Here is a 14,431-nt window from a genome sequence, read left to right as displayed (position 1 = left end):
TTCAGTTCCTTCAGCTTGGTGGTGTGTCCCAGGCGCTGGTGCCACAGACTACCTGCGAGTGATGCACCATGACAGGCGGGTGAATATCCTTCTGTTAGGCTCGCAGGTAGGTGAGGTAGCGGGGAGGACTCAAAGAGGCGAGGTCAAGGCAAGGGTGACTTGAAGGGAGTTTAATTAACAAAACCAAAACCGAAAGACAAACAAGGGACTCGGAGTAAATAAACAAGAACAAGTGCAACCAAGGAAGACGGATGAAACGCGGCTGGGGGAGACTAAACTTGACTAAGGAACGGGGACAGAAACAGATACTATGAGCTATGAGCATGGACGGTGGGCAACGAGCAACAATGACATTAGGACAAGGTAACGCAAGGGCACAGTGAAGTCCGCAAAATGGGGCAATGCAACGACACCAAGCAGTCGGCACGGGGTGTTTAAATAGTCCGGTAATTAGCAGTACAAATGAGAGCCAGGTGGGAGGCTAACGGGGAACCGGTGTGTGCGTCTCATCAGCCGGGCGAGACAGGGCGGGAACGAGCGCTGGCGGAAAACGCCCCACTCAGCTGAGAAAACAACAACACAAAAGCATGGCATGGGACGTGACAATAATAATAACCCAACAACCCTGACATGACCGACACGGGTCATGACACCTTCAACATCCAGCTGATAAAGTCCATCAGCTCTTTGAGTTCCTATTCCAAGGAGGATTCCATTTTTTTCCACGAATGTAGCAGTAAAATTTCCTGAACTGTACTGTATTTCCCTTTTTGGTAGCAGCTCCCACTGAGAAAAGATTTCCAGATAGCTTAGGAACATACAGAACATCATACATTGTAATCCGTTTTGAATCCCTTTGTTTGAAAGTCATTTCCAAACTGACATTTCCTATTCCAAGGGCATCAACCACCCTGCCGTCAACTAGTTTTACAGTCTGTGCCTTTAAGAACTGGTGGTATTCTTGAAGTATATCTTTATGACATGTCATGTGCTTTGATGCTCCTGAATCAATCAACCATTCACCTTGTTGCGATTTGTCAGTTGAATGGACTTCTTTCGTGACAAAAGCACCTTCTGTCGCATCTTCTTCATCTTCACACATCATGCTTTTAGCCTTGTGGGTTTTCTGCTTAGCTTTGCGTTTCCAGCTTGGACAATCACGCTTGATATGGCCTTCTTTCCCACATTTGTAACACCTCCACTTGCTCCGTCCTTCTGCTCCCACTGCATTGGAGCTATCCTGCACAGTTGCCTGAAATTGTGTGGACATGGCTGATGCACCACCTGTTACAGCACTAGCATTAACTCGTTTTTGCTCCTCATTTATCAATGCTTACTGAACAAACTGCAGTGTCAGATTGTCAATCTTTGTTTCTAGTGCAGTGATAATTGTGGCATAACTTGGTGGCGAGCTTCCCAAAAGTGTTACAATTTGGTCTTCCTCTTCAATTACAGCTCCTATTGCTGATAGCTGATCAGTAATAATAATAATAATAATAATATTCCCTTTATTAGTCCCACAATGGGGAAATTCGAGATTCGAACCCAGGCCTCCTGGAGAGACTGGGTCCTGAACGCGGCGCCTTAGACCACTCAGCCATCCTGGCAGCTCCTTCATTTGTTTTAAATGCTGAGTCAAACGTTCTCCTTCCTTCATTTCACATCGGAAATATGTTTTCTTCAAAAACAGTTTATTTGCCAAGGTATCTCTCTCAAAATGGCCTTTCAGCGTAGTCCACGCCTCTTTGGGAGTCTGACAACTTGTTATCAAATACAACTGTGTTGTACTCACATTCAGTACTATCATGGAGAACGCCTTCTCACTCCATTTAGTGAATTCAGCCTGTTAGTGGGCATTAGCATCAGCGGCTAGCGTGTCTGTCTCTGTTAGCATGCCCCACAGTCCTTTAGCCTTTAGCAAGTGCTCCATCTGAAACTTCCACGTTGCCCAATTCTCCGGTCCGCTCAGCTTGTCAATAAACAGCTTCTCATCCATCGTGAAATCCCACGGTACTGTTTATCTCTTACAAAAAACTCGCGTAAGCAGCATTTTTAGCGCCGTTCTGGGCCCATAACCTATTGAATTTGTGGCGTGAGCCGTTCTTTATTGAAGTGCGCAACAATCAGCAACATACAGCAGCGCAAAAAAACGGAAGTAAACAAAAAGTCTTCTTCACGATACACAAAGTCACAGCATTAAGCAACAGCACCACCCATTGACAAATTACCGTACTACAACATTTCTTGCTTGAAACAAATTGGATGGGTTACATTTGTAAACAAGCATTTGTGACAAACGGACACAAGTAAAATTCTCACTGTGGCAATGGTAGGGCTACAAGCACACGATACATAGGTTAGTTGTTCAAAGTTGATTCAGTATTTTCAAGCCTAAAGAGGCGCCCAGTTAAGGGTGCTATTTCTCTATGTGATACTTGCACTGGGGGCGACGCTTTGTGTGGCGCATGCTAGCTCTCATGCGCTGCACAGCAAATTTGCCAATTGCAACACCTCAGATGCATGATAGTTTTAATAACAACTTAGTTGTTTGACAACGTCAGGGGAGGGAATTCACTGGTCACCTCACGCCTTAGAGTCACGGTTTCAAATCAAAACCAAAAATATCTCAGAGCAGCATACAAGCAAACAATGTGACAAAGAAATACAATTAACAAAAAACATGCATCTCTCATTCCATTCATATCCCTAAAAGAAATGAAAATAACACAAAAAGATTACAGCAATGTATTCTAGGAGCCGATTATTCTCAGCCAATCACATGGCTGTTTAGAGAGATGTGAGTGGTGTGCTTTGGGCAGTGTGTTTAGTAATTTTATTTAATTTTATTTTTTGCAGTCTGTTGTCTAAACCTGTGATGTTTCTTGCTTGCAATAACATGAATGATAAGACAGACTACGGCATCATGGACAGCTGCCCTTTTGTCCAGCTTTCTTCTGCACCATCACGTATACATATAAAAACGTATAAATATAATGTATTCGTCACAGTCAATTTGATGTCTGGTCGTCTTTGGGCTTTGCCCAGCGGGGTTTGCTAACATGTACTCTGAAATGACTTGTGAGGATCAGGCCCGTCGTTTAAGAGAAGTGCTCGTGTTAGGGTCGTTGGGTCTCTGTTAGTACACAGGGCCTGTCGCATTCAAGGCACCTCGTTAGATTAAGGGAAAAGATGAGACTTAAAGGTGCATCTTATGGTCTTGAAAATACGATTCATATAAATGGGAACCACAAATTACTCATCCACAAAGAGGATAAATATGCATGTACAAATGAATGAATATATATATATATATATATATATATACATATATATATAAATGTATTTTATTCTTTTTAAGTAGTGTTGGTAGTAGTAGTAGTAAAATGGTCTAATGTTGTGGTACAACTGTGTCATTTTAATGTTAGTTAATGCCTAAGGTTAAAAAAACAATTGTCAGAGTTTTTTATGGTTAAAAAATTAAACATTTTTATGGATGTTTCTAATTCATAAAAAATCTGTCCAGCCAAGATGGCCCATTTTCACTAACAAGCTCAGTGTATGTATTTATTGGTCATGAAATAGAAATTAGTTATCATTTTCATTTTTATCTATTGATTTTGGAAATATTAGTCAATAAGTGACGACTCGGAAAACGCCTACTTTTAAGGAGGAATATGGCGGTGACCCCCCTCCGCACTCTCCACGTTTCGCTCAGAATCATGGAAGGGACAGATTACAAACTCTCCATTGGAAATGATTTTTGACTTTCATTGCTTATTATGTCTAAAAACGGTGATCAATTGGCACCAAAATTCATGTGGACATCCCTACCTTTGCCCTCTTTAACATTAACCTCTCTATGGCTGATATATATGAGGGTGAAGAAATGTGGAAGTGACCAGGTGCACCAATAGAGCGACATACATGAGCATGGCTGCTTCACTTAACAAAAGATTAGGGTAAGTAAATGTCTGAAATATTACGGGGTTCGTGTGCGCATTCATGCTTTTGTCCGCTTCAGCCGGTATAAGTGAAGAGATTGTCAAGGTGTTTTGTGGAGGTGATCACATGATTTCATGTTTGATGTCAATATAACCAAACTATTGCGCGGAACGCTTTCATACTTTCACAGGTTGAAGTGGACAATAGTAGTAATGTGCATTTGCATTTTGGTGGTGATCGGTTGCCGTTTTAGTCAGCAGAACTGACAAAGCGAGCAATATTACCTCACTTACCTCCCTGCTGTGACAGACACTGAAACGGAAAACATGACAAGCCGAGCACATAAAAAGCTCTTAATTCACTACAGAGTCTTTTGGGGTGTGGCATTTTAGTATCATTTTTACATGCAAATCTATTATATAAGTCCCATTGTTAAGCTCATTAAAGTGTCCCTTCAAGGCTTGTTGGAGAGAAGAAAGTTAAAATGCATTTAGAACAGATGATGTTTTAAATGAATGAACAAGAAGAAAAATCCACCATTAACGAGTAAAGAGAACAAGAACATTTCCAAGCAGTGTCAGGTCTGGTCAAAAGGATTAGCAGTGGCACTGGAAATCCCCAGGTCAACTGATCCTACCCAAGAATGGCACATTGCTTATTGTCACAAGCATAGAGTGGAAAGATGCAGAGTTGAGGGTAGAATGGAGACTACAGCAACTACATTTGTTTGCAGAAGCAGATCATTTGAATTGAATGCAGTGTAGTTAGTTTGTCAAAGATCTACATTTTTGAATAAACGTTCGGAATGCTTGGAGCTAATCAAAGCATTATTTGCACAAACAGTGTCACGGTTTTCTTGAATGTATTGTGGCCAATTCCACTGCATCCACCCTTTGAATGATTAATACCATTAAAATTGAGAGATGTAAAATAAAAAATTAAATAAATGAGGGAATAATGGATTTGGTCATGAACAGATGTTTTCCAGTAATGTTTGACAGGTGCCAAAAACATCTCAAACTCCATATTACGGTCATCAAAATCTGTGCAGCCTTTTTTCCTTTGAAAGTCCCCTGAAAGATCAAGACTTCCAAAATAACCACAACACAATTAACTTCAATTGTTCAGTCATCGTGCATGTAGTATAACGTATTGCCTTAGCATGACTCCAGGCATTTTTTTTTATCTGGTGCACAGCGGTGCAAGTTGAAAATTTAGGGGTGTACAACGTGGACAAGCTCTTGTGTGCTCGGCATAAAAACTAGTGAAACTAGTGAAATTAAAACTGGTGAAAGTCTAGTTTAGCGAGTTTACGAATTCAATAGACTGCACTTTGCCTCGCTGGGCATTCTGACGGACATTTCTGTCTCATGCTGCCTCGGCACCTGGCACTACGGTGACAGAAAGTAGACTTAACTTTAGATTACAAAAAAAAAAAGAAAAACAGTTCTAAGTTGTGGCGGAGGTGGTATAACTCGAGTTTTGTGGATTTGATCCAGGCACAGCCAGACATATGTCCTCCGCTGATGTGTGTGGTGGATGACATTGTGTTTCAATCATAAATATGACATTAATATTATTATTAATATATTTTTCAAAGAATACTGTACCCTGGCACAGCTGATCGGTGATCAACGGTCTCCAAGTGCTCCCTTTACAGCCACCAACTTTGCCTCATCCTCAAGCGGAGATCTACATGCAGTTACTCATAAACATCTTTTACGCATGTCAAGCTCCTCCATGGACTCCAGCTAGCGACTTCGTTATGCTTCAGCATTAAGAGGCATTCTGGAGCTCTGGATATTATATCAAAATGTTAAATTTTGTCTGGAGTTAGCGTCCATTCATATATGCATACACTATGTTCTTATTTATTTTATGTTCTTTTTTTAACAAAAATAGCTTGGGCTGTTGCGATGTTTTGTTGATGATGAGTATTCATTGTACGCTGTTCTGCAAGGTTGAACAGTCCATATGATGCTGTAAATTTAGTACTTGAAATTCCATCATTATTTTCAGAGAAATTAAGGACAATGTCACATTTTTAGGACAGTCTGCATAATCTTAAAAAAAGAAATAAATAAAGCTGCAAGCAGCTATACATTGGGGTACTAGAATGTTGGGATACTGGCACATTGGAATTGCAATTTTTGGAAAATTAAGTAAATATGATTAAAATCTATTTTGATCAAATATAACCTCTCTAAAACATCTGGACAATTATCAAAGGTGATAAATCTTAAGAAATAATTATCAATTGGGTCATATTACAACAGCTTTTGCAATCAAGGTAACACCAATCTTTAAAGTAAATTCAAAATGGCGGACTTCCTGCTAGGTTTAGTAATGGCTCTAAGAGACTTTTTGGTAGTTCTTAGCCTGTTACATATACTACCAAATTTTCGTAGTTCTAGGTGAAACGTACAACTGGGGCTGCTTTTTTTTTTATTTCTAGAGTCCGCCAGTGAGCCATCTTTTCTTTCATATTTTGATGTCATGAATGCCTAAACACTCTTCTGGCAAATATGTTGTTAACTTGCTAGGAGAAAAAAAAATCAACAAATGTTTTTACTTCCTTTAGCCAGTAGGTCGCGCTACCATTATGATGAAAAATATGTTCGTAGATTTCTTCAGGCCTGTACTGTATCATGTCTGATAAATCTTAAGAAAAAAATATTATGTGCTTCAAGTTACAGCACCTTTCGCTGTCAACGCAATGTCAAACCTTAAAGTAAATTTAATACGACCAACTTCCCGTTTGTTTTAGCACATGGCTCCAAGAGACTTTTTTGTAGGCCTGGGACTGTTACATATCCCACCAAATATTCATAGGGATAAGTGAAATGTACATCTGGGGCTGCTTTTTCTTTTTTAAATTGCACAATAAACGAATCTTTTTGGCGGAGGGTTGGTCAGACAGTTTGCAAACCAGCATTAATCAACCGTGCCTCATTCTCTGTTTCCAGCATGTAGCAGGCCACCCTCAAGCTTCATCCATGTTATGTTGCGGACAATTGGTGAGGGAAGACAAGGAAACTGATGAAGGTCAAAAAGTGAAGTCTGACATCAGATGAACGATGGGATCTCTCTTGTAACACAGTTCCCAGCAACCTTTCGCTTATAGCAACAACCTTCTTCGGACATGCCCAGGGAGACACACTGGCACAATTGGCACATCGCACTAACAAACTGTTCTGCACAGTCTTCAAGACATTCTGATGAGGTTTGGTTTGAGAAAGCTTTAGAGTTGACTTTGTAAAAGAATCTAAATGAGGTGGTGGTGAATGACGCATCTGTCTGTGTCATGTCGCTTCTTGAGTGGCTCATTTCCATGCATCACATTCTGCATTCTTCAATGCTGTAAGCCTTGAGATGTTGCTGTTTTTCAATGTTTAGCAACCTTATTTTCTTTATCAGGCACGCATCAGGCAAGTAGCAATGTATCTAGCTTTCATGCATTTAAATGTATTCTATCGTCATTTTAAAATCCAATGTGGTCTGTTCATCACTGCTCTGTTCAACTCGTTTAAAACGGGAATAGAGCCGAGGAGTTTAGTGAAGCCACTGCTCATTAACCCCTCAGCACTTACAATAAATCTTGAAGGCTCATTGTGATAAAGGGCCAGTGCCTAATGAGGGGATGCATGGGAGAGGGGAGTTTTAGGCACATCCAAGACATAGTAAAAAGATTTTGTTCTTAACATTGCATTTATACATACAGTATATGATCAGTATTTGCCACCAGAAGAACAGTTTAATTCAATACTACCTTGAAATTTAAATATTCGAAAGAATGATTTTATGACCATGCACTCACAAAACACTCCTGCTGAGTTCTAAATAAAAACATGTTTCAAAGAGCATGCGCTCATGATGATGACACAAAAACAGCATCAAATTCTACAAGATAAGCTACACAAAATGAGTTTTACGTCACTTCTCGTAGAAACCATCTATTCAAAATGGACACATGAAGAATTTATTATATTTCAAATGACTGACCATTTAAATGAAATGATTACCATGTTGATTTGCGAACAAAAACTTTTACATGCAAGTCAGCTGCATTAAAGCCGAATCAAAATGAAATAAATAAATAAATCTTATCTTGCAATCCAAATGGCCCATCGCAGATGTGGTGGGAACTTTATGTTTTGTCTTATGTGTGGATAGCAGCACAAATCAGTGTCACCGCCTCCACCCGTTCCAAAAGAATTAAGCCTTTAGAGCAAGGAACGCTTTAATTGGAATTTCATGTGGGCTAAACTGAGGGGAAACTGATGTAAGTTAACATTTGGTAGACTTAATTGGTCTCTTTCTCGCACCCCCCTCCTCGAATCGGGCACTTACAGGCCGCTGCTGAAGCTTCCCGCTAATCTCCCATTTACAATCAATTCAATCGGCCAAACAAAAAGTCCGCCTCTCTCTTTTTTTCTCTTCCTGTCTCAAACGAGTTCCATTGTGGCCCGTAAATTGCCTCAATCCCCGGTGATCCCGCGGTGGCACAGGGAGCCAAAGAAAGATGTCCTCATGTTGTTGACAGCTGATTAACGCGCGGTGCCTCGCCATCCAGCGCTCTTAATCTCCCCCGCTTGGGCTCGCAGTAATTAAAGGCCCGGTTCGTCAATTAACGTGTTTGTGGATGCTGATGTAGTTGCTCAGATGTTGAAGAGGTGCGGGAGGAGGGAAAAAAAGGCCAACCTGCTTGCCTCCAGGTTGTTTACTGCTCCCATGTTGTCCGTCTCCCGCAGCCAGAAATGCGTTTGCCTTGTACGCACGCGAAGTGCACCCACTGCTCATGTGTGAGAGCTTGTGAACAAAAGAGTGTCCTGCTTTGAATCAAATTAAAGAAAAAAAAAAACATTGATGTGGATCGCAGCGCACAATTGAAAGTCTCGGAGACCCCACAGAAAAAAATATCGCAATAAAAGCTGCGTGTTATAATTCTCAATAATGTGACATTAATTTAATTTTCCGAATATCTGTGTATGGGGAATTTCATTTCCAGACATGTATTCGATGTTGCTTAATTGAAATACACCCCAAGCTATTCCCACAAATGCAGGCAAGAGTCAGAGTGTTAGAGCAGCATGTGTCGCGCCTCTCATTTGCCCCGCAGGGGGTTTGTCCCTTGCCCATCAGCACCCACAAAGCAGGCTAGCATCTCTCCAACAACCAGTCTACCGCAATGAGATATATATACACTCCCAAAGCCAAGTCATTGGACATTTTAAACTAATTAATAACAGGGTTTTTAATATACCTACAATAGACAAAACAAACCACAACAACAAAAAAATGCATTTCAAGCCATGTTGTCGTGTCGGTGCGCTTAGACAGAGCATCAATTTAATTACATAAAATAATAATAATAATAATAATAATAATAATAAATGCTGTTGCTTTTCATTTCAAATGGGTTTGACAGACAGGTACAGACAGGTGGTGAGCAGTGTATATGTTATAGTCACATAATAGCCAAGTGAGTGTTCAGCCAGTACAATACAGGCCATGATCGGGCCGCCTGAGCACTAATTGGCTGTTAATAGAAAGATCTCCATTTGGGAGCACGGATCTGCCTCTCAACAGAATGTGGGCAGGGATAATATTGTTCTTGGAGCCGTGCGGAGAATAACTTGTGGTCTATTAACGCCGAGGTCCAGATGAAGAGCTGCGCCTGAGTGCTCCATTATCTTCGGTTCTGATGATGTGCTGAACCCGAGCCCGCTACATGCATTCACTCTCCGCCATCAAGCCCCAGAGGCCGTTTAGCTGCTTAATGTAATTCCTTTTCAAGGGTCCATGTTATTTTGGATCATTTGCGACATTACGCCCGAGTCAAGTGTAAATGTGGTATTAGTGAGATCGTGTCTGTCAATAAATGTTGAGGCAAAGTGGCCACGGTGGAACAGCCTGCATGCGTCGATGTGATCTGAAAGAGCACTTCACTATGCACCTCTTAGTTTATCTCGACAATCACGAGTTTGTTTTATTTTTCAAGTATCTTAACAAAATTGTAATTGGTGCTGCTATAAAAAGATAAAATAATAAATACATTAGTTTTTTAATTACATGCATGCCATTCATTTTTTATCAAAATTTTTACAAGTATTTTTTAAATCCAATAAACGTATCAACATTGATTTAAATGATCATTTTCTTCCCTCCGTTATTTGTATTGCACATTCAAACACTGAACGCAACATCTTGAAAGACTTTGAAACTTTCTGCATCTTTTTAAGTTTTATTTTCAAACATTACAATGGTGGAAACAATGTGGCTCAAACATTCATTATTATAAGTTATAACTTATGTATTAACATGAACAAACTCAGTGAAATGTACAACATAATGAGGTGCACCTCAAATTATTCGTATCTTAAATAATATTTCCCTGTATGTACAATTTAATCATTGCTCTTACTGAATGATGCTTATAACAGGCATCACACAATGGGTTTCTTGACAGAAAAAAAATGTTGAAATTTTTTTCTTGCGTGTATGTTGTCTGAACAGGATTTATTATAACTCTGGACTGTCTCCACCTTCTTTCTGGACCCTTCGTAGTTGTAATGTTGGTGACAAATGGAGAGCATAAGGCAGTCTGTTTCAGGCCTCTCATAGTCTGGATGGATCGCATATGGAGATTTCGGGGACTGATTCAGCTCTGGAGCTCTCGGGGTTCTCTATCTGGGGCGGACGAGAAGCTGTCATGGAGTTTCCTGATATGTTTCTTCAGGTCAAAGTTGCGGCAGAAGCCCTTGCCACAGGTGGCACATGTGAACGGCTTCTTGTCATTGTGCGTGTGCATGTGGAAGGTCAAGTTGTAGATCTGATGGAAGGCCTTGTTGCAGATGGAGCACTTGTACTGCTTCTCCCCACTGTGAGTCAGTTTGTGGTTCTTGTAGTTACCTACACAAAGAGCAAACAATAAAACGTTTTCTGAAAATACTCGTCGAAAGTGAATAGGTAGAATGGTGATCACAATGTCAGATACAACCAAAGGGCCATGCATTCCAAAACAATCTCGACAACAAAAAAATGGCCATCTTGATATGTTTTTTTTTCAAGTTTTATAATTCGGAAAAAAGAAAGCATGCAAGCGGAAAAGGTGTTCTGAAAATCACGTTATTCATAATAAATTCACAACAGCACACGTGGCTTGTCAAAACATTAAACAGAATTTTTGCAAATATAATTATTGCAGACCCCGGATAAATAAATAATTACACGCACACATTCACACCCCACGCACGCGCACGCGCACGCGCACACGAACACGCAAAACCACACGCGAGTGTGCGGCAGTGCATGTCAAGACACGATCTAACATTCAGTCAAGAACATTTTCTGCAACACTGAGCAAATATTGATTTGAGCAGTGAATATTGTTAAGTAAATAATTTCTTTGATATATTTTCAAAATTAAATTACAATTGTTATATTTAATTCAACAAATCGTCAAACGACTGTAAAAAACGTTCGCTTTAGAGGATTATGGCAACGTCGGAGGGAGAGTGAGAGGCTATTGCTTACAGAGCTGACACAAAGTGAGCATAAAGATTTCTGTTTCGCCCACCAAGGTCAGCAGTTCATTGTGAAGTTATGGAGCCGCTCCGGTTCACCTGCACTGACCAGACTTCATTAATCTGGGATTTGTGTGTTGAAGTCAAGAAGTTGTCAAACTTTGTCAAAATCAGTGGGGAAAAAAAGCGTAGATTGCCAACTTTGCTGGGGTCTAGCAGTTGACCCAGAGCAAATGCTGCCATCTTGAAGGGGGAATTAGTCCGTGTAAAGTGACATGTCCTATTTTCACTGATGGTTTCCTGCTCGTCTGTGGGCCTATATGATTATTCTTCTTTTCGTTACATTCACCGAAAATAATAATAATAATAATAATAATAATAATGATAATAATAAGTATTATTATTTTACAATAACAGTTATGATAGATACATAGATAGATAGATACTACTAACAACAATAATAATAAATTTATTCAAATAATTAATTTACATATGTGTTCACATGTTTATATACAAAAGGAGGATGATGAGTGTGTTATAATGAATAATAATGTTCACACCTCTAACGGACTATCGTGGATTTAAACCATGAGATGATTCAAAAAGTCAAACAAAAATAGTTAATATTTCGATTTATTAAAATCTACAATTAATTGTTATTGCGTTTATAAAACCATGTTGTGAGGGCCATAAGTGAATTTTCTCCCTTTTTGATTCAACTTACAAGCGACGAAAATATTATGAAAACCACGCGTGAAAACAAACACACTGACGTGGACGACAAAAACGGTAAAATTCTCTATTAGGTTCGGTGAAATTGACTATTTATGGAATCCGTTAATAACGACGACTTACCTTTTTGGTGAAATCCTTTTCCGCAGAACTCGCACACGAAAGGTTTGTACCCCGCGTGGATCCGAACGTGTGTGTTCAGCGTGGAGCTCCTGTTGAACGCTTTTCCGCACTGGTTGCATTTATGTGGTTTTTCCTTTCAAGGGAATTATTATAGTGAAGATTAACATCTTAAAATGTTATCGACACGTGTACGTGTGTGATCGCGACTCTTCTCACCTGTGTGTGGATGATCTTGTGTCTGCACAAGGTGCTGGCCTGTCGGAAGCCTTTTCCGCACACTTTACACACGAAGGGACGGGCCCCGGTGTGCACCGGCATGTGTCTGGTCAGATTGTAGTGAGCATTAAAAACCTGCGGAATTGAGCAAATGTGGATTTTAACCAATACTACATTTTTTTTGTGACTGGCGGTGCTTAATAATTCTTCATACAATGTAAGTGAAGCATATCAAATAGATTTTTTTGATGGGGGGAGTGTTGGTTCCAACTAAATTTCGCTACTTCCTAAATTTCGTTGTATCATTTTATTTCCTTTTTAAAACATATTTTCCATTACCTTTCCACACACTTCACACGTGAAATTTTTGGGTTTTCCGTCTCCATGAGTGCTGCTGCTGCTGAGTTTGTGAGTCTTGAAGCCGTTCCTTTCGCCGCTCACATTGTGATTCTCCTTCACTATCTGGTCCAGCTGCCCCGGAAGGTGCTCCTTGTGGGGATACTGATGTGTGGGAATCTTGTCAGTCCCCGCACAAGCAGCCAGTTTGGCATTTTCCAGAAGCAAAAGTCTGTGTTGAGCCGAGAGGGAGGCCTGAGCCTGGGGGCTGCTGAGCCAGTGTCCCGCCAGAAAGTCCGACTGGTGATAGGCAGAGTCCAGGTAGTTGAGGTAATAGAGGGAGCCCCCACTTGGCATGGCGACAGCCTGGTGGATCACCTGCGGTTTAACCACCCTGCTTCCCGCAGTCAACACAGGTTGCTTGAGCCCGGAGTCCATCTTGGCGCACATGCCGCAGTTTGCCTTGCACGGCGCGCTGGCGGAGCCGCAAAAACCTCCTCTGAGACTCGCTCTCCAAAGCTCCGAGTAGTTCATCAGGGCCTTGGCCTGGAGGTCGTATCCGAACGGCTGCAGCGGAATCATGCAGGGGATCGGAGAGCAGAGACCGAGCAGCTTCTTACTCTCCGATCGCTCGTCCGCGCTCCCTTTCGGCTCCGAGTTCTTTGACATGATTCGATCTATAGAGAAAGCGAGCGTCTTGGGAGCCGCAGAAGGTCCGGTCCTACCGCAGGACATCACCGTTTCCAGGGATCCGGCGCTTGACATTTGCTGGGAAGTCTTCGTCCTCTTTCAAGCACAACACAACTTTTTTTGCCAGCAATTCCGACGTGCTCCTTTCAGTAGTCTTTTCACTCGCTTGAGTTTCCAGCAGAAAAGACAGGAGGAGACATCAGTTTAATAAGCACCTTGCTGCCTCCCTCTTATACATTTGCATTCAAATGGCATCCCCGCTGCAACAATGGCATCCAGGGGTGGTGGATTAATGCTCATTAACTAGTGCACACAAATTACCCGGACACTTGTTCGGGCGACGAGGAAGACGAGTTGAGAAGAGGACTAAAAAAAAAGTTGCAATCGGGGCTCCTGGAGACTGGATAAAGTACGATCAGTTAGCCTCTTTAATGGTCAGATGGGTGTGAAAAAAAAGAGGCGAGTGCTCTCCGTGTCATGTTGGCATGAGCGCCGCCCCAGTGGATTACCGTCTCCGTGTCTCGTGACATCAGCGGGCACCCCAACTCTTAAATGTGTCATAGTGAGACGCCCACTTCTATCGTCCCGCCCTAACATCTTATCTACAGTATTATGCTTTGGATAAACACATGTCCTTTACAACATAAATATGAGCTCATTTAAATGTTATTCAATTGTCTCAATATGCAAGCAAACGTGCACTCACCTGCTCCAATTTGTTTAACGCATCCTGGGTTCAAGGATCCAAACGTGCTCTTTCAATATTTCCACCTGTTCAAGGGCACGAACTCCTTTTGGATCCTATTAAACCTAGTTCCTCCTTCTCCCTATTCAAAGGAGGCGATTTCCAGAGAGGGAGGGAAAGG

The 14,431-nt window shown here is 41.1% G+C and overlaps 1 protein-coding gene across 1 annotated transcript; it reads right to left on the bottom strand.

Moving 5' to 3' along the window:
• Nucleotides 1–9,349: 9,349 nt before the first annotated feature.
• On the bottom strand, nucleotides 9,350–14,208 carry fezf2 (FEZ family zinc finger 2). The gene is made up of 4 exons (XM_088310102.1): nucleotides 12,879–14,208; nucleotides 12,540–12,674; nucleotides 12,324–12,456; nucleotides 9,350–10,854 (listed from the first exon to the last, which is right to left on the bottom strand). The coding sequence occupies exons 1-4, from the start codon at nucleotides 13,638–13,640 to the stop codon at nucleotides 10,604–10,606; spliced, it is 1,281 nt and encodes a 426-aa protein (XP_088166228.1). The 5' UTR covers nucleotides 13,641–14,208; the 3' UTR covers nucleotides 9,350–10,603.
• Between the last annotated feature and the right edge of the window lie 223 nt (nucleotides 14,209–14,431).

This window comes from Idiotropiscis lumnitzeri, chromosome 11 (assembly GCF_059441095.1).
Source record: "Idiotropiscis lumnitzeri isolate Australia: NSW breed Sydney's pygmy pipehorse chromosome 11, RoL_Ilum_1.0, whole genome shotgun sequence".
In the NCBI taxonomy this organism is placed as follows: Eukaryota; Metazoa; Chordata; class Actinopteri; order Syngnathiformes; family Syngnathidae; genus Idiotropiscis; species Idiotropiscis lumnitzeri.
The sequence above is the reverse complement of the archived record's forward strand: the minus strand, read 5'-3'. Positions and strand labels throughout refer to the sequence as shown.